The sequence below is a fragment of the Trachemys scripta genome, chromosome 13 (genome assembly GCF_013100865.1).
Source record: "Trachemys scripta elegans isolate TJP31775 chromosome 13, CAS_Tse_1.0, whole genome shotgun sequence".
NCBI classification, from domain to species: Eukaryota; Metazoa; Chordata; order Testudines; family Emydidae; genus Trachemys; species Trachemys scripta.
In genome coordinates this window covers 10377422-10395992 of record NC_048310.1, presented here as the reverse complement: position 1 = coordinate 10395992, position 18571 = coordinate 10377422, and the positions used below count along the sequence as shown (strand labels likewise).

Sequence of the window (18571 nt, the reverse complement as noted above, 5' to 3'; positions counted from 1 at the left end):
TGATGATCATAGTATTTAATTTTATAGATTAAAAAATATGACCTTTTATGTGGAAGAAATTTCACTTTTTGGAATGAACATCCTAATTTTCTTTGTACTCTTTTGATTTCCGTAAAGGTCAAGACCGTGTCTTTAGAGTCTGAGAACTCTTTATTAAGGGCTTGTGTGGACATAGAGACTCTGGTCTATTAAAGGAGAAATTACATGCTGGTGGAAAAGATCATGGAGCAGAGTTAACATAAGTGGAGTGAACTGTGTTTAATCTGAGAGCAGGTTGATAATGGGAAATATACAGATTTAGGTAAACCTGGAAAACATTTTAGGCTTCTTCCTGATGCCCCTTATTGAAATAAATGCTGCAGTAATCACTCTAAACACTGCAGTATCACTGTTATAGAATGTGGTCGTTTGCACCATGACTGTAGGACTTTTTTCTTTATTTTTGTAAGGGCAAAAAGCCTAGTGGGTTTGCAAAATTGGGCTGGAACAAACTTTCAAGAAAATATTAGTATTTCCTGTTTGAATATGCTGCAGTATCCTTCAATATCCCAAAGCCATTATTACTAACTGGAGTATTCTGGGTGATTGCCAGAAAATAGAGCAGCTGGCTGTTTTAGCTCAAGCTGAACACTGGAAGTACAATCTTTCTCACTGGATTTTGAAATTTCCATTCACAGCCCAGAAAACAGGCAGGACGTTATCAGTGTGATTGTGGAATGAAAAAGTTCCCTTACTTTGTGCTATGAATTTTCAAGTATGGTGATTTTTGTTGTCTCTTTTAAAAATGTGGCTTCTAGTTACCATGTGTCAGTATAATATCATGTGGAATATCCCTTTTGTTACTCAGGGATATACGCTGTAGGTGCCATGATGGGGCTCACAAAACTCAGATATCAGAGGGGTAGCCGTGTTAGTCTGAATCTGTAAAAAGCAACAGAGGGTCCTGTGGCACCTTTGAGACTAACAGAAGTATTGGGAGCATAAGCTTTCGTGGGTAAGAACCTCACTTCTTCAGATGCAAGTAATGGAAATCTCCAGAGGCAGGTATAAATCAGTATGGAGATAACGAGGTTAGTTCAATCAGGGAGGGTGAGGTGCTCTGCTAGCAGTTGAGGTGTGAACATGAAGGGAGGAGAAACTGCTTCTGTAGTTGGATAGCCATTCAGTCTTTGTTTAATCCTGATCTGATGGTGTCAAATTTGCAAATGAACTGGAGCTCAGCAGTTTCTCTTTGGAGTCTAAAAACTCAGATAGTCATCACTTCTGATTTGAGTTGATTCTATAACAAGCTTCAGCCCCTTGGCATTACTCATGAAGTGCTATTTAGGAGGACCAAAGGGGCTGAACACTGCCCACAAATGTCCAGCAGAGAATTCCCCCATTGGAGAGAAAAGTGTACCGGTTCCTGTCCCTTCTCTCCTCATGGTAGGAGGCATATTGGGGATGGGCTACATTAAACCAATACATAACTAGGATAGGGTCGATTGAGAACCCCGAATCAATGGAAGAAGCTGGAACAGCCCTGTTTTTATGTAAATATCCTTAAGCAATGGTAAGGGGAAAAGAACATGTAGGACTGTGTAGAACAGTCTCTAAATGCAAAGTGATTTCAGTATTTACATTGTGACAAATTACACATGTAATGAGTATGGGGAATAAACATGAAGAACTCGGACTATAAGTACATACGCTAAATTATGATTTAATTGGCATCATGGAGACTTAATGGGATAAATCTCATGACTGGAATATTGGTATAGACATGTACAGCTTGTTCAGGAAGAAGAGGCAGGCTCAAAATGGAGTTGTTGCATTATACATCAAGAATTTATCCACTTGTTCTGAGATCCAGGAGGAGCTGAAGAGGCAGACCAGTTGAAAGTCCCTGGGTAAAAATAAAAGGCGTAAAAACCCAGGAATGATGTCATGATAAGTGTCTACTATAGAACACAAAATCAGGAAGAGGAGGTGGATGAGGCATTTTTAGAACAAATCCAAAACAAAAGAAATAGAAGTAACAAGGAGCTTTAACTACACAGACATCTATTGGAAAAATAATATGGCAAAACACAAAATATCCAGTAAGTTCTTGGAATTGTTGGGGACAACTGTTCGTTTCAGAAGGTGGAAGAAGTAATCAGGGCAGCCATTTTAGACTTGATTCTGACCAAGACAGAGGAATTGGTAGCAAATCAGATGGTGGAAGGAAATTTGGGTGGAAGTGACCATGAAATGATAGATTTTGTGATTCTAAGGAAAGGAAGAAGAAGAAGAAGCAGAAGCAATATGGAAAATGGACTTTAAAAATGCATATTTCAGCAAACTCGGAGAACTGGTAGAGGTAAAGTCTTATAGGAAGAACATTTAAGGGAAAAGGGAGTTCAGGAAAGTTGACTTTCTCAAAGCCACAATATTAAAGGCACAATTGCAAACTATCCTGATGTGAAGGCGAGACAGGAAGAATAGTAAGTGGCCAATATGGCTGCATCAGGAGCTCTTTAATGGCCTCAAAATCAAAAAGGAATCGACAAAAAGCGGAAGCGTGGATGAACTACTAAAGAGGAGTTCAAAAGAGTAAGATAAGCATGTTGGAACAAAATCAGAAAGGCTAAGGCACAAAGTGAGTTACATCTAGCCAGAGACATGAAGGGCAATAATAAGTGGTTCTAGAAATATATTAGGAGAAGAGAAAGCAAAGAAAATGTGGGTCCTCTAATTAGTGAGGAAGGAGACTAATAACTGTTGACATCAAGATGGCTGAGGTTTAAGGCCTATTTCCTTCAGTCTTCACTAAAACGGTTAATGTGACCAAATATTCAACACAATTTAATATTAACAACAAAGGGGCAGGAATACAAGACAGAATGGGGAAAGAACAGGTTAAAGGATATTTAGAGAATGTAGAAGTATGGAAGGGCCTGATAAAATTCATCCTTGGGTACTTAAGGAATTAGTTGAAGAAATCTCAGAACCATTAGCAATTATCTTTGAGAACTCATGGAGGATTGATGAGGTCCCAGAAGACTGGAGAAGGGCAAACATAGTATATATCTTTAAAAAGGGGGAAAAAGAGGACCCAGGGAATTATAGCAGGGAATTATTCGATACCTGGGAAGATACTGGAACAAATGAACAATCAGTTTCTAGAGAATAATAGGTTTATAAAGAATAGCCTGCAACAATTTGTCAAAAATAAATCATTCCAAGCAAACCTAATTTTTTTTCTTTGTCAGGATTACTGGCCTAGTGGCTAGGGAGGAAGCAATAAACAAAATATTTCTTAATTTTATTAAGACTTTTGATGCAATCCCACATGACATTCTCATAAGAAAACTAGGGAAATGTGGTCTGGGTGAAACTACTGTAAGGTAGGTGCACCACTGGTTGAAAGACCGTACTCGGACTCATTATCAATAGTTCACTGTCATACTGAGAGGGTGTGTCTAGTGGGGTCCCGCAGAGGTCAGTCTTGGGTCCAGTACTATTCAATATCTTCATTAATGACTTGGATAATGGAGTGGAAAATATGCTTGGATGGATTGCAAGCACTTTGGAGGACAGGATTAGAATTCAAAATGACCTTAACAAATTGGAGAATAGGTCTGAAATCAACAAGATGAAATTCAATACAACTAAGTGAAAAGTACTATGCTTAGGAAGGGAAAATCAAATGCACCACTACAAAGCAGTGAATAAATGGCTAGGTGATAGTACTGCTGAAAGGGTTCTAGGGGCTCTAGTGGATTGCAAATTGAATATGAGTCAATAACGTGATGCAGTTGCGAAAATGGCTAATATAATTCTGTGGTGTGTTAACAAGAGTGTCATATGTAAAACACATGAGGTAATTGTCCCACTCGACTTGGTACCAATGGGGCATTAACTGGAGTACTTCGTCCAATTCTGGCCGCCACACTTTAGGCAAGATATGGACAAATTGGGAAGAGTCCAGAGGAGAGCAGCAAAAATGATGAACAGTTTAGAAACGCTGACCTCTGAGGAAAGGTTAAAAAAACTGGGCATGTGTTCTCTTTAGAAAAGAAAACTGAGGGTGGACCTGATACGTTTTCAAATCTGTTAAGGGCTATTATAAAGCGGACGGTGATCACTTGTTCTCTATGTCCGCTGAAATTAGGACAAGAAGTAATCTGCAGCGTGGGAGATTTAAGTTAGATATGAGGAAAAACTTTCTAATAAGGGTAGTTAAACTCTTGAATAGGCTTCCAAGAGAGGTGGTGAAATCTCCATCAATGGAGGTTTTTAAGAACGGGTTGGACAAACACCTGTCAGAGATGATCTAGGTCCTGCCTCAATGCAGGGGACTGAAGTTGATGACCTTTTGATGTCCCTTCCAGCCCTACATTTCTATGGTTCTATGTATTTATAGGTCAGCTGAATGTAGGGTGACCAGACAGCAAGTGTGAAAAATCGGGATGGGGGTGGGGGTTAATAGGAGCCTATATAAGAAAAAGACCCAAAAATCGGGACTGTCCCTATAAAATCGGGACATCTGGTCACCCTAGCTGAATGGCACAGTTTCAATTTCTTCATTGACCATTCCAAACTAAAATGAATAAGAAATGATACAGAAGGTTCTAATTACAACTTTTTCAATATTTTCAGTGGCCAGATTGAATGAACCCCAGTCAAATACATTGCAGGGGGCCAACATTTCCATTCATTAAAAAGAAAAATTATTATTTAGTGTTGTGTCTGATGATAAACAGAAACAGACAACAACCAGAAGAGAGGAAAAACTGGAGTAACAAAGAGATGCACAACAATTTGCAATTAAAATTTCTCTTTACATGTATCTTAACCTGTCTTTTTGCTTCATGATGTATATAGTTAAATTATCACCGATTGATTCCACCTAAAACATGCTATTTTGGAAGAAATAAGACTATTAGTTGCTATGGCAACCCAATTAAGCCAGTTTTACACCTCTTATCTTAATTGCTGTATTAATTGAGAAGGGAAAATAAATTGAATACTCATCCTTTTCTTGCCATTTTAAATTTCAATAAAATATAAATTGCACAGAAAATATTGTTTAAATTTGTCACCATGGACTGGTGATTAGAAAAAGAAATTAAATAGCTGAAAACAGTATTTAAGACGGATGCATATGTCAGTAGCAATTTGATATGCTGACAGAGCTTTGCTCTTTTGAAATATAATTACTCAAAATATGATCTGCGTAGAATATTGGAATGAATAAAGGATTATAACTTTTATGGGCTGTTTATTTCCATATATCATGAAAGAAGATATCTGTGTACCAGAGAAATGTAACAAAAAAAATAGAAATGAATTATTGTTCATTGAGACCTTTGGAGCTGTTCTTTGCAAAATGACAGAGGATTGCATTTATGGGCCAGACTTTCCAATGTAGCCAGATTTGATACCTTTATTTGTGAAGAGTTGCTTCTCAGAAAGTCCTCTTGACTTCAGTGAGTTATTTGTAGACATGAGCCCGCATATGACAATAACAGAATTTGCCTGTGAACTGGATTTGTGCCTGCAGATCAGGTAGGTCAGTGCCAAAACACCTGACATGCACACATTTCCTATTTAGAGAAACAGCTTGCAGAGAATTTCTTGTTTGTATCGTGCGAGGTTTAGCTGAATATTGATGAGAGAGAGGCAGTTAAAGATTTTTGCAACAAGAGGAAAGTTAGAACATTTGCCGTAAACTTTCAAAGTCATTTAGTCCTACAGCAGGTTTCCAAATGTTATTTTCAAAAATAGAATTTGCAGCATCCTATTTCCAGAGAAAATGTGCTTCTTAGCCCATCCAAAGATTACACTGTGTGACTGCATAGCTCGCTCCGAACACTTCTGGGACTTTTGAAGTGTTCCTTTCATTCTTCTCTTCTCTTCCCGTCTAGAAAATATTAAGTGCAACAAGAAGAATATATTAAAGCAAGACAGTGAGCTTATATTGTGTTGCTTGTAAGTCCTTGCATAGCCCTCTGTTTGAGGCAAAGCTGAAGCTAAGAATACACAAGTCAGTTGGTGAAAAGTCCAAGTCAAAGCCCAAAGTCAAAGAGCCCAACCCAGGCTCATATTGTGCTCTTAGTTACGTGGGTGTAAATCCAAATAACCCTACTGCCTTAAGTTATATATATAAGAGATATAACTGAGATGAGAATCTTGTCCATAGACGCTTAAAGAGGCATACTTCAGCTTTCAGTAACTTTATTCATGACAGGGTGATGGAAAGTTAATTGTGCCGAGAATTATTGACTCCAAAATCACAACATTTTTACTGCTTACATGTGAAGAATGTTAATTCTTACTATTATAAATGAACAAACACTGGGCGTTTGATTCTACACTCTGTTTTACATCAGTACAACTTTTGACTTCAGTAGAATTATATCAGCATTAAACTAGTGTAACAGAGTCCAGAATTGGGTTTTGTGTGATAGCTTAAAGCAAATTGTGGGTCAAAAAGACTTTTTAAAGGAAGTGATAGCAATACTCTAATTTCTGAGAAAGAAATCACTGTTGGTGAAACTTAAATGAGTGGCTGAGTTTTCAGACTGTTGGCTTGAAAGAAAATCTGTGTTTAAAGGCCAAATTCTGCCCTCAGATGCGTGTTAATAGCTCTCACTAATTGCAATGGGAGGAGAGAATTTTGTCCTAAGAATTAAATGGCTTTGTAATTTCTGCATGGTGGCACAAAAGGACATAGCTAATGGATTCACTTGATAGGCCTGTAAACGTAATGCAATCAAAAGAAATAACGTCACAAGTCTTTCTACCTTTTGTAATGTCAGCGTGACGTGAGACACTTTCTGCTTTGTTGTTCCTGATATGGTTCTGGCTTCAAGCAACAATATGGCTTAGAGACCTGTAAATAGTCAGATCGTACAAAGTGGCTGAAGTTTCTTCTTTGGGAATTTGATAAGCAGTTCCAGAGCATATGTCTGAGATGGGCTTGAAATACAATTCTGCAATAAAGTTCTCTTTTTTTTCTAATTGTCACTGATAAGAAATTATTTTTTGAAGGGACTTAAATAAATGTTCCATACTATAATGACCAAAATGTAGACTATAAAATGTATGTCTCTAATAATGAAGATTTGATATATTTGGTGCTTTGATGTCAAAGTTTTTAAATCTAAGCAAAAATATGCAGTCTCATTCATTAACTTGTCTCCAAGTCTTAACATTTTCTGATTTGTGTGTCTGTTTTTTTCCTCGTTAATTGGTTATGTCTTGATTATCTGTTCTTTGTTCCTTAGCTGTCCCACTAAACAAATAATATTATTTACAGGTGCATCCAACATTCAAAGCCTATGGTAACGTGGTCAAATACATTTTGCATTGTACAGTACCGATGTCTTCACTGAACAACTTGCTCCTCTCATGTGAAATCAAGTATTGATAAATATACATATTTCCCTTTTATTTAATTTTCAATTATTTCCACTTTTAATTCCCAATACTATTGCCTAACATAGACTCTCTGGGCCATATCCAGTATATCAGTCCCACTGATGGTTACACCACCTGGGATCTGGCCCAATGCCCATACAGCACAACATTATAAGAAGACAGTAATGATTAATAATAATTACTGAGTACTTTTCACATGTATATTTTAATGGAGTTTAAAAGGATGAGTGCGCGTTATTATCCCCATTTTTCAGATGGGGAAAACTGAGTCACAGAGAGGGTGAGTGATCTATCCAAAGTCATACAGTAAGCCACTAGCAGAGCTGGGGCTGGAACTCATGTCTCCTGGATCAGAGCCTACTGCCCTTCCTGTAGCACCCTATTGCCTCCTTGTAATATGGTCTTTGTTAGTTAGTAATGACCAGCAAATCTCCAAAGTCAAAACATTTAAGCAATTTGAATGAGCAATTTTGACTTGAACCTTATGTAAATTACCTGCATCTTTTGAGCTTGGAAATTAGGCCTCACGGAGATTGAAGTCTTCTTGGGCTTGTTGAATCAGAAGTACTATGAGACTAGCTCTTCCCATTATTTATGTCGTATTTCCACTGCTTGTCTTGATCAAAACTTAGACGTAAAAAACCACAGGACAAATTAAAATAAAAAGGAAATAAAATGTATTTAGTTTCCTTCTTTCTATTTTTCCCCACTGGTTTTCAGAAATACAAAAAATGTTTGTGTTTGATTCACTTTGTTAACTGAGCAAAGGTTCTTATTTTATCCAAACTGGTTTGGTTAGTTTAGTAAAGTGCTTTGAAATCCTCTAGTTAAAAAAATTGTGTAAATGCCTAATTCCAAACAGGAAAAAATGCATTTAAATTTCACTCAAAGTGTGTTAAAAACCATCAAAACTCAGCAAGGTCAAAGTTAAGATGACAATATCAAATTAGCAAAGAACACGTTCTCAGCCATAACTTTGAATTTCCTGGCTTTTGTCTCATGTGGTTACACTGGAGCTGAGCAAAAATTGGAATTTCCAAACCTTGGGAAATTCTGAAATTTCAACATTTGTTTTCATCCCAAATTGGGACAAAAAATTAAATATTGTCATTTTTCTTGGAGTAAAAAGTTCTGAAAAAAGTTGATTCTGAAGTGTTTCATTTCAAGTCTGTACAACATTAACCTGCATTTTCCTATAGTGGTACATTGCCTCGTGCGATTTGTAGTTCAGGTACCTGAGGCTCCCATTCTCCCATTTGAGCCGGTGTCTGAGCTATATCTCCCATGATGCACTACAAACAAATGACTCCCATGATGAACCACGCCACCTGGTCAAAGGGGAGACTGTGTTCCTCATGGGAGATGTAGTCCAGCCAGAGAGCCCAGCCTATAGGAGATGCATGTTGAACTTCACACTTACTACAACTTTGCTTTAAGTTCAAATTTCAAAGTTTATTCACAAAGCTCTGGATATGCTTGTGAAACTTTGGCAGACATACTCTGGGGTTATTTGCACATCTGGAAACTTTTTCTGCAGCCCTCAGCTGCCTTGCGCTTGTCCCAGGGCTTAGCAAATGATGGGGAAGGGATGCCTGGAAGGAAGAGAGTAAAGTATTGTGAAGTATTTTCCTTTTGGTTGAAAATGCTCCATCAGTGAACCATTGACTCTGGTTCATTGCTAAAAGCAACTTTGGCAATTCTGTGGTAGGCAGGGGTGCAGGTGGCTACAGGCTTTTTGACCACCATGTTGTCCAGCCCTACTCTTATCAGGTCTAGACATCATGGAAATTAAAAAGTCAGTAGCACTTTGCCTAAACCAGTTCTCCCACTATTGCTACAAGTGGACCTCACCTAGGGCTAGCAATAGTGGAAAATTGTAATGGGAAAGTCTTCATGCAATCAAGTCTTTATAGGTTCAGTCATACTTGTAGGGGTTGGTCCACCTCCAGCCATTGGTGCAAACACTTTCAGAGACCTAAAAACTACAGGCTTAGCACAGACACACAGTAGTATGTTCCTTGGGGTTCCTTTTAGTCTCTGCTTGAAACAAACCCCAGAATTCAAAATGAACTCAGTCAATGTCACAGGGCTTGAAGTTGAAATGATAAGAAACAGAATTACACATGCTTATGTAACCTGCTGATAATGGGAGCCATTACACTTAATATATAGAACCATAAATCAGCCCGAGCTCTCATACAGACATTGGGGTCATAGATCCTCAAAGACGTTTAAATATCTTCGAGGGTCTGGGCTATAGTTCCTTAGGTAATTAGGTACTTAACTCTCATTGACTTTAAGTGGGAGATGGGCTTCTAACTGTCTTAGGCAATTTTGAAATTCCCATATACTGTGCTTAGGTACCAGACTTAGGCTTTGTTGTTGTTGTTGTTGTTTTTTAAAGTAAATAAGTGCGAGGATAACAGAATCCAAATTGGAATAGAAATGTTTTTATTAATTTTTATGACATTTCAAACAAACATCTGCTCTCACTGATCTGAGCATAGCCTGCCATGTTGGAAGCCCAGACCCAACAGCATTGCATGTCTGCATGAGAACCAGAGAGCGCAAACAACAAGAAACTGAAACTGTCTTGCTGGCTAAACGACAAATGAACAAAGAGCAAAAAGTAAAATAAAGGCAGAAATGTGGAAAAAATACATTGGAATTTTAAAATCCTTTCGGTTTATTGACAGTAAAGGGATTTTATTTTATGATAGGATTTCTGTTCTGTCAGTATCCCTTTAAATGATTCCATGAAAAGAATAGTGTCTCATCATGGGATAATGATTCCCTGCTGCTACATAAATACCAAAGCCAAGCCAAAACATTTGTCTTCCAAGCTGGAGACCCTGATCATGTGACAATGGTGCATTACAATAACATCATTCCAATTAGAGAAAATGATTTATGTAGATTTACTATTTTTGATGGATGTTGGCACAGTTGAGTGACGGTTGCTGACAATATCGTTTATTCCCTGCTGCCATCACAGTGGTTTTGTGAGCTGAGCTATTGTGTACTTCAGCCAATCAGAGATCAGGTTTTCCCTAAAATAACTTTAAAAAAAAATACTCTGCAATCTTATTAATACGTTGGTCAGCCATCCAGCAATCTGAAGATAGTGGCTGGGGGTGAATGTGCCATTTTATATATGACCTGATATTAAAAATATCTTCCCATTCTATGTCCATGATTTTGTATCAGGCATACCTGATGTCTGGTAGGTATCCGACTACTTGACTGGCTTTAAAATTGGAAGCCGGATTCCAAATTCATGCCTACATGTTTAAAACCTAAACTCTTATTTGCTGAGTTTTACTTTAAAAGGTTTCTGTAGCTGAATATAACTTTTTTTAAAAGCAGCTTTAGACTAGAAGCACTAATATGATACTGCATGGTATTAAATTAGAATACAGTACCAATATATAGCAAAAATAGGTCCAAAAAACATATTCCCTGATCGTTCATTTTCAAATCACTTATTTTCTTTCAGAATACCCTTTTACACTATTTGCTTATAGTAATAGCCCCTTTCATTGTAGGCTCTAGCTCTCAGGCAGGGACCTAGTCATACATTATATTATCTATCTCCTCAAGGTATGATGCATAACTACTCAACCTATTCCATTTTCTGACTGGTGCATCTCACAACAACAGCAGTAGCTATTGCTTAAGTGACAACTTGCTGTCAGAACCTTCTGATGTAAACTAATGTTAGGATATGAAGACATTACTGCTTCTAATGTACATCATACACTTCCCATTGCTGCATGATCTGATATTCTCCTGAACCTTTATATTATTACTGATGAAGGGTCCAGTCACATGAACCTTACTCAATTTGGATAATCTTTAGTCTCATTGAAGATTATTCATGAGGGCTTCAGGATTTGGCCTTAATTAGTAATGTCCCTATCTGATAGCTAGTCTCTTCACTTTCATATACAATTAAACTAATTTTTGTAGCCCGATCCGCAAACTCTTACACACACTAGTAGCCATTACTTATGGAATAGTGCCATTACGTCCGGTTATATAGCTTGTGTCATTCAGAACAGGATTGTCAAAAAATCTCCGTAGCCAACAGCTCCCAATCAAACACCTAAAGGTTCAAAGCTTTCAGCACCCAGTGGGACAGGCTACTTCACTTAGATGCCTAAATGGAAGCTGAGTTTCTTTTCAAATCTTGCCTCAGGGTTTGTAGGACTGGCCCTTTATAATCTGTATTATGCATTAATTCTTCCTCTAGCTACAAAATTTTACAATACAGATTGAGGGAAAGCTTATTTTAGAATTAAAATATGCTCGTGAGAGACTTTTAGTTCAAACTCATTGCCAAATAAAGATCATGGGGTTTTGAATGGTTCTTATTTCCAAGGCATAATAGTGTCAAATTTATAAAAGCTGTTTATTCCCGATGGATCTGTTGTAGCCATTTTACTTTGACTCACTTTTTGTTGCATTTTTATGGCATGCTTGTTAACAAGCTTCAATTTACGACCTTGACATTTGCCTATTCTTCTTTCGAAAGTCTTTATAAATCAGCAAAACATTTTGTCGCAGTAGTTATAAGTAAAACAGTCTGAGAATAAATCATTGAAATGGACAGAAGCAATTTTCTTTTTCTTTTTGTGTGTGTATTGTTGACTCATCCATAAGCCACAGGAAGATAGTGAAGAACTAGCTAAGCAGAGCAAATGTAGCCATATCTGCATTCAACAATTAACAGTATAGTCATAATGCCGTTGGGTTCTTAATTTCAAAAGAAAGATTTTAATATTACTGACTTCAGAGGAAGATAAGCAGGGCAATGCACAAGACATTATCAGTCCAGTGTGGAAATAATGCATTCAAAATTAAAGACAGCAGTTTAATTAAGTGCATGAAAGCCTGACTTTTATGATCATATTTCAAATACTCAAATCTCTTTTCATCCATTCTGCCATATGACTTTACTTAATAATATATCAAGAACAAAAAATGTATTGGAATATTTCTGCAAATTCAATTAGTCCAATAAAAAACGAAAAATAATTTCTTTTTCATTAAAAAGAACTCAACCCTAACCCTCGTCATGACAAAAGAGTGAGGGGATAAAAACCTAAGGGAACTATGAAAATTCTGCCTTTGTTATGCATTTATGTGTCTGAAACAGATGAAGTGTCATTATTAGTAACATTTGTCCTTATAACGACTAATCACATTATGTTACAGTTACAATTCTGTCAGATCCAGACCATGGGGTGAATACTTTCTTCCTTAGAATGCAGTGTCACAATCTATCAGTGATTCCCAAGTTGATTGAGCTATTGTATGCAGATTAATTATACATTAGAGGACCACTTTTCCTGCTGAACCACACTAGCAGTTCAGAGGCTAAACATACCCTCTTGCTTCCTTTTTATATCCAGAGGGTTCTGAGATGACTGGAGCTTAGGAATCTCAGATTTTTTTATACTAAGGGGATGGTAGATCTCTGATATGAATAAGAAAACCTGGATCTCAAGAAGTGTTTCATTTAGATGGGGAAATTATTATTAGGTATAACAGCCTATGAAAGAAGAGATGTACTTTTAAAAACCTTTGTGACCGTTATCATGGAGAACGGGATGGCAAAGGGGTTGGTATGGAGATACTGAACTTTTAACCAGGACAGTAAGTCACTAGTTCAGCCTTGGCACACAATCAGTAGTGACTGAAACGTATTACCATCTGTCAGCTATTCATTGACCTCTGTAAAATGAGATGGTGGGCTCAGTCCTGATCCCTGTGGGCAGATGTCTACATTGCAAACGCTTCCATCACCATAGGTGTACATCAGTCACAGAATAGAGCAGGGGTCGGCAACGTTTGGCACGCGGCTCGCCAGGGTAAGCACCCTGGCGGGCCGGGCCAGTTTATTTATCTGCTGACGCGGCAGGTTCGGCCGATCGCGGCCCCCACTGGCCGCGGTTTGCTGTCCCGGGCCAATGGGGGTGGCGGGAAGTGGCGCGAGCCGAGGGATGTGCTGGCCGCGGCTTCCCACCACCCCCATTGGCCCGGGACGGCGAACCACAGCCAGTGGGGGCCACGATCGGCTGAACCTGCCACGTCAGCAGGTAAATAAACTGGCCCGGCCTGTTAGGCTGCTTACTCTGGTGAGCCGCGTGCCGAACGTTGCCGACCTCTGGCTTAGGCCATAAAGCAGAGAGTGAGTGTCTCTCTCTCTCTCTCTCGTCGCCACTAGATGGGACAGAACACCACACCCAGGAGGTGTGGGTTACATATTCACCACCAGAGCACAGGTCTCTCCCATGCGAGTCACGTGCCAAACGTTGCCGACCCTTGGAATAGAGGCTAATACTGGTGTTATGTTGAATAAACAATACTCTCACCCCTAAAGTTGATTCCTCTAGGTCAAGGCTCATGCAGATAATTTGTGGAAGTTTGAACTGCTATTGCTCATTCTATACATCTCTGGATGAATAAAAGAGCTCATTCTCCCAAACTCAATCTGGCAGATTTAATCTCCGCTAAATTAACTAACGTCATCCAGTGACAAGGGTTTCAGGAGACCTTGGTGCTATTCCCACCTTGGCCACTGACCTAATGTGTGATCTTGGGCAGATTACTTTTCTGTGACTCCACTTCTCCTCTCACTCTTTGATTGTTGTGTTTATTTAGAGTCTTTGGGGCAGGGACTATCTCTTATTGTATGTTTGTGTACAGCAAGTTGCTTCCTAGACTTAGACTTGGACTCTAATATATTTTGACCCCATTTTGTACCTCACAGAGTTTGTACCAGAACAGAGGTTTGCTTAGATTTACTCTCCTTACTGTAGAGAATAATACTTACTGGATTTTGGAAAATATAGTGTCTACATCAAAACTTTGCGAAAGCAACCCTTAAGTCTAAAAAAAAAATGGCAAAGGTCGACCTACGATGGTCAGCAGTGGGAACTATGTCAATGATGCTGATCTCCTTTTGTGAGCATTCAGGTGTGCCTGTTAGAGATTAGTGTGTATTATGAAAGCTCAAGTTTATAAATACTTGCTTATTTGTCACATAGGCAACCCTCCTGCAACCGGCACGGGAACCTTACAGATAACTCTGGAAGACGTCAATGATAATGCCCCCGCCATTTATCCAACGTTGGCAAAAGTCTGTGATGACGCAAAAGATCTCAGGGTAGTGGTCTTGGGGGCATCAGATAAGGACCTTCACCCTAACACGGATCCCTTCAAGTTTGAACTGAGTAAACAGTCTGGCCCAGATAAAGTGTGGAAAATCGCCAAGATCAACAGTAAGTCTTTGAATTTGTTTTTCTTATACCTTCATTCTTTCAGTCTTCCTATAAGTGCCCTCTGAGATCAAGGAGCAAAGTAATATGATAGGCGTACTATCACACATGTACTCCTGTGTGCTTTGGATGATTAGAACAGATCACTTATGTGTAGATTATGTCTTTAAGGCCTGATCCAAAGCCAGTTGAACTGAATGACAAACTGCAGTGACTCTTAATGCACAACCTACTGTGACGGGTGGTGTGGGACCATTCTTTTTCCCTCCTGCTCATTCCCACCCTGGTGGGGAGCATTCAGAGCCCAATTGCCTTGCACTCAGTACACCATAAGAGGTTTCAGCACACTCCCCCACATACCAGTGGGCAGCTCCGTTGGCCACTGCTTAGGATGTACAGAGCCATGGACCTGCCTATTCTCTACTTCCCCATAGCCCCTTTTTAACAAATCAGTTAAGTAGGGTGAGAGAATCCCCCCATGGACCTCCCTGTGTGCTCTTCTGAGCTTAAGTGCTATTATTTTAGTTAGTAGGCCTTCATGGTTACAGACTAGGTGCTCCTCTGATCCCTTCTCTGCCCTGTCTGAATGAAGCTCAGCAGGTGTTAGGCGTTGTACTCTTATCTTTCCAAAGGGTGGAATCCCGCGATTCTCCCACTCTTGCACCAAGTCTCGGTCTTACCTCCAGCAGGTACCAACGGGCTCGGATACCTGTGATTCTGCCCTTTGGGAGCCTGTGGCCAGTGATTGATATAGCTGGAACAAAGTGTAACATAAGAGAAAAAGGATTTTAAAATGATAAGAGGTCTAATGTATGTCTATCTTCCCCAAGGCTTACCATCCCCCTGGAAGAAGGCCTAGCTTCTTCAGATCTCCTAGCAGGTTGTCTGTGACTGTCTGTTCTCCAGGAACAGCTCCCTGACAACTGCCCCCACCTCTCAACTGCTTTTTAAAATCGTTTTGGACTATTGGCTTCCAGCATTGGCAAAACAAGTCCTTTAACTTGGCTGAAGCCTGGAAGCAGTATCTTCACAACTAATAGTTCAGTCAATGTTTCTTCATGCCTGCTGATGTGTTTATTAGAAGGTTGTTTATCTGGAGTCATTGTGTGGTCTTCCTGCTTGCTTCCTAACAGCCTTACTATTAAACTAAACCAACATATGCTTACAGGAAATATCACAATGATTCAATATAGCCATACAGGTTTCAGAGTGGTAGTCGTGTTAGTCTGTATCAGCAAAAACAACGAGGAGTACTTGTGGCACCTTAGAGACTAACAACCCTTCACTCACAGACCTTGGGAGACAGGCGAGTCCTTGCTTACAGACAGCCCCCCAACCTGAAGCAAATTCTCACCAGCAACTACACACAACACAACAAAAATACTAACTCAGGAACCTATCCCTGCAGCAAACCCCATTGCCAACTCTGTCCACATATCTATTCAAGAGACACCATCATGGGACCTAACCACATCAGCCACACCATCGGGGCACATTCACCTGCACATCTACCAATGTGATATATGCCATTATGTGTCAGCAATGCCCCTCTGCCATGTACATTGACCAAAATGGACAGTCTGTATGCAAAAGAATAAATGGACACAAATCAGACATCAAGAATTATAACATTCAAAAATCAGTCAGAGAACACTTCAACCTCCCGGGACACTCAACAGACTCCAACGAGAAACTGCAAAACTGGAACTAATTTGCAAACTGGACACCATCAAATTAGGCCTGAATAAAGACTGGGAGTGAATGGGTCATTACAAAAACTAAAAACTAATTTCCCCATGCTATTTTCTCCCTACTGTTACTCACACCTTCTTGTCAACTGTTTGAAATAGGCCACTCTGATTACCACTGCAAAAGTGATTTTTCCTCCTGTTGATAATAGCCCACTTTAATTGAATTGTCTCATTAGAATTGGTAAGGCAACCCCCATCTTTTCATGTACTATGTATATATATCTTCCACCTGTATTTTCCACTCCATGCATCTGATGAAGTGGGTTTTAGCTCACGAAAGCTTGTGCTCTAATAAATTTGTTAGTCTCTAAGGTGCCACAAGTACTCCTTGTTGTTATAGCCATACAGTAACTGTGCCGCAAACCAGGTCACATAGAGTATTCATAAGTTACAACACCTCCGCATCCGTCTTCCCCTTTCCCCTCTCACTGTGGGTCAGCCACAATCTACTCCTTAATTGGTGTGTTTCTATTGGAATTTGCCAGTTGACTGGCTTCAATTGGACAAATCATAGTTTTAAACTAAATAAACTCCTGAAAATCCTTTTTTTTTTTTATGGGATTGCAGAAGAAGCCGGGGGAAAATATACTCATGCCAAAGAGGAAGAATTCCTTGATTAAGTTGTTGATTGAATGCCATTTTGTAATCAGTTATATAGGCGTGGAAGTATTCCATTTCTATTTTTTTAGAATTCTGACTGATATCATGTTTAATTTTAAGCACTTTTTTTTACTTTTATCAATTTAAATTTTCACAGTTGCACAAAATTAAGGGGAGTGGGTAAGACAATGGTTATTTAATGACAGTAGATGTTGAGATTAAAAATTAATAAAGCTTTTTATAATAGTTAAAACACATCACATGTCAAAATGTACAAAGTAAATATCCTTAGATTAAACCAGGGATCAGCGACCTTTGGCCCACGGCCTGCCAGGGTAAGCACCCTGGCAGGCCGGGACGGTTTGTTTACCTGCCGCATCCGCAGGTTCAGCCGATCATGGCTCCCACTGGCAGTGGTTTGCCGCTCCAGGCCAATGGGGGTTGAGGGCTGCGGGAAGCGACGCGGCATAACCCACCTGGGGACTTACCCTGGCGGGCCGCATGCCAAAGGTTGCCGATCCCTGTATTAAACTCTCATAAATTCTCAAGAAGCACTTTCTTACTGTGCCTATCTGTGAATTTTTATTATTATTGATGGAAATTGTTTTTTGTGGGTTTGTGAAATGGATATTTACCAACAAATCCTTCCAGCCTAGTTATGTAGAGTCCTCTCGTTTCCCCCTATATTTTCATGTGGCATATGTGGTGTGGCATACTGGTGCCTTTTTATTCCCCCCTACTCCCCCGCCACCCATGGCTGCCTAATCGTTACCTCCTTATTCTTTGCAGACACTCATGCCCAGGTCAGCCTGCTTCAAAACCTGAAGAAGGCCAATTACAACATCCCAATCTTGGTGACAGATTCTGGAAAACCGCCTCTGACTAACAATACCGAACTGAAAGTACAAGTGTGTTCCTGCAAGAAATCCAAAATGGACTGCAGTGCAGCCGATGCCCTTCATATCAGCATGATCCTAATCCTTCTCTTTTCACTCTTCAGTTTATTTTGTAAGTTTTCCTAAACTCCAAGTAGTAACAGTGAAGCATTATTTATCTAGGTTCTTGGAAGTGAATCTTTTGTTCTTCTTCATAAGAAAACCTACCCAAGGGAGAAGAAGTTAATTTGTACGGTGATCTAAAAGTCCACAGTGTGACATTTGAATATTTTGAGAAAGTATGTGAATGGGGAACAAAAATTCTATAGGCAGAAAAAGGGTAGGAAATGCCAGGTTGTCAAATTAGCAGATGATTACAAATATAGGAAAAGTTTTGAGTAGAATCAAAGAAAATCAAAGCTGAGATATTATAAACCAGGGGTCGGCAACATTCGGCACACGGCTCACCAGGGTAAGCACCCTAGCGGGCCGGGCCAGTTTATTTACCTGCTGACGCGGCAGGTTCAGCCAATCGCGGCCCCCACTGGCCGCGGTTCGCCGTCCCGGGCCAATGGGGGCGGCGGGAAGCTGCGGCCAGCACATCCCTCAGCCCGCGCCGCTTCCCACCGCCCCCATTGGCCCAGGACGGCGAACC

General features: G+C 39.7%; 1 protein-coding gene across 1 annotated transcript in view; it reads left to right on the top strand.

The window, feature by feature from the left end:
- Positions 1-18571, top strand: part of CDH13 (cadherin 13) — a 766947-nt gene that overhangs the window by 721414 nt on the left and 26962 nt on the right. The window contains exons 12-13 of the mRNA XM_034788956.1: positions 14460-14693; positions 17831-18049. Coding sequence (XP_034644847.1) covers positions 14460-14693; positions 17831-18049 — 453 coding nt within the window. The remainder of the gene's footprint in view (positions 1-14459; positions 14694-17830; positions 18050-18571) is intronic.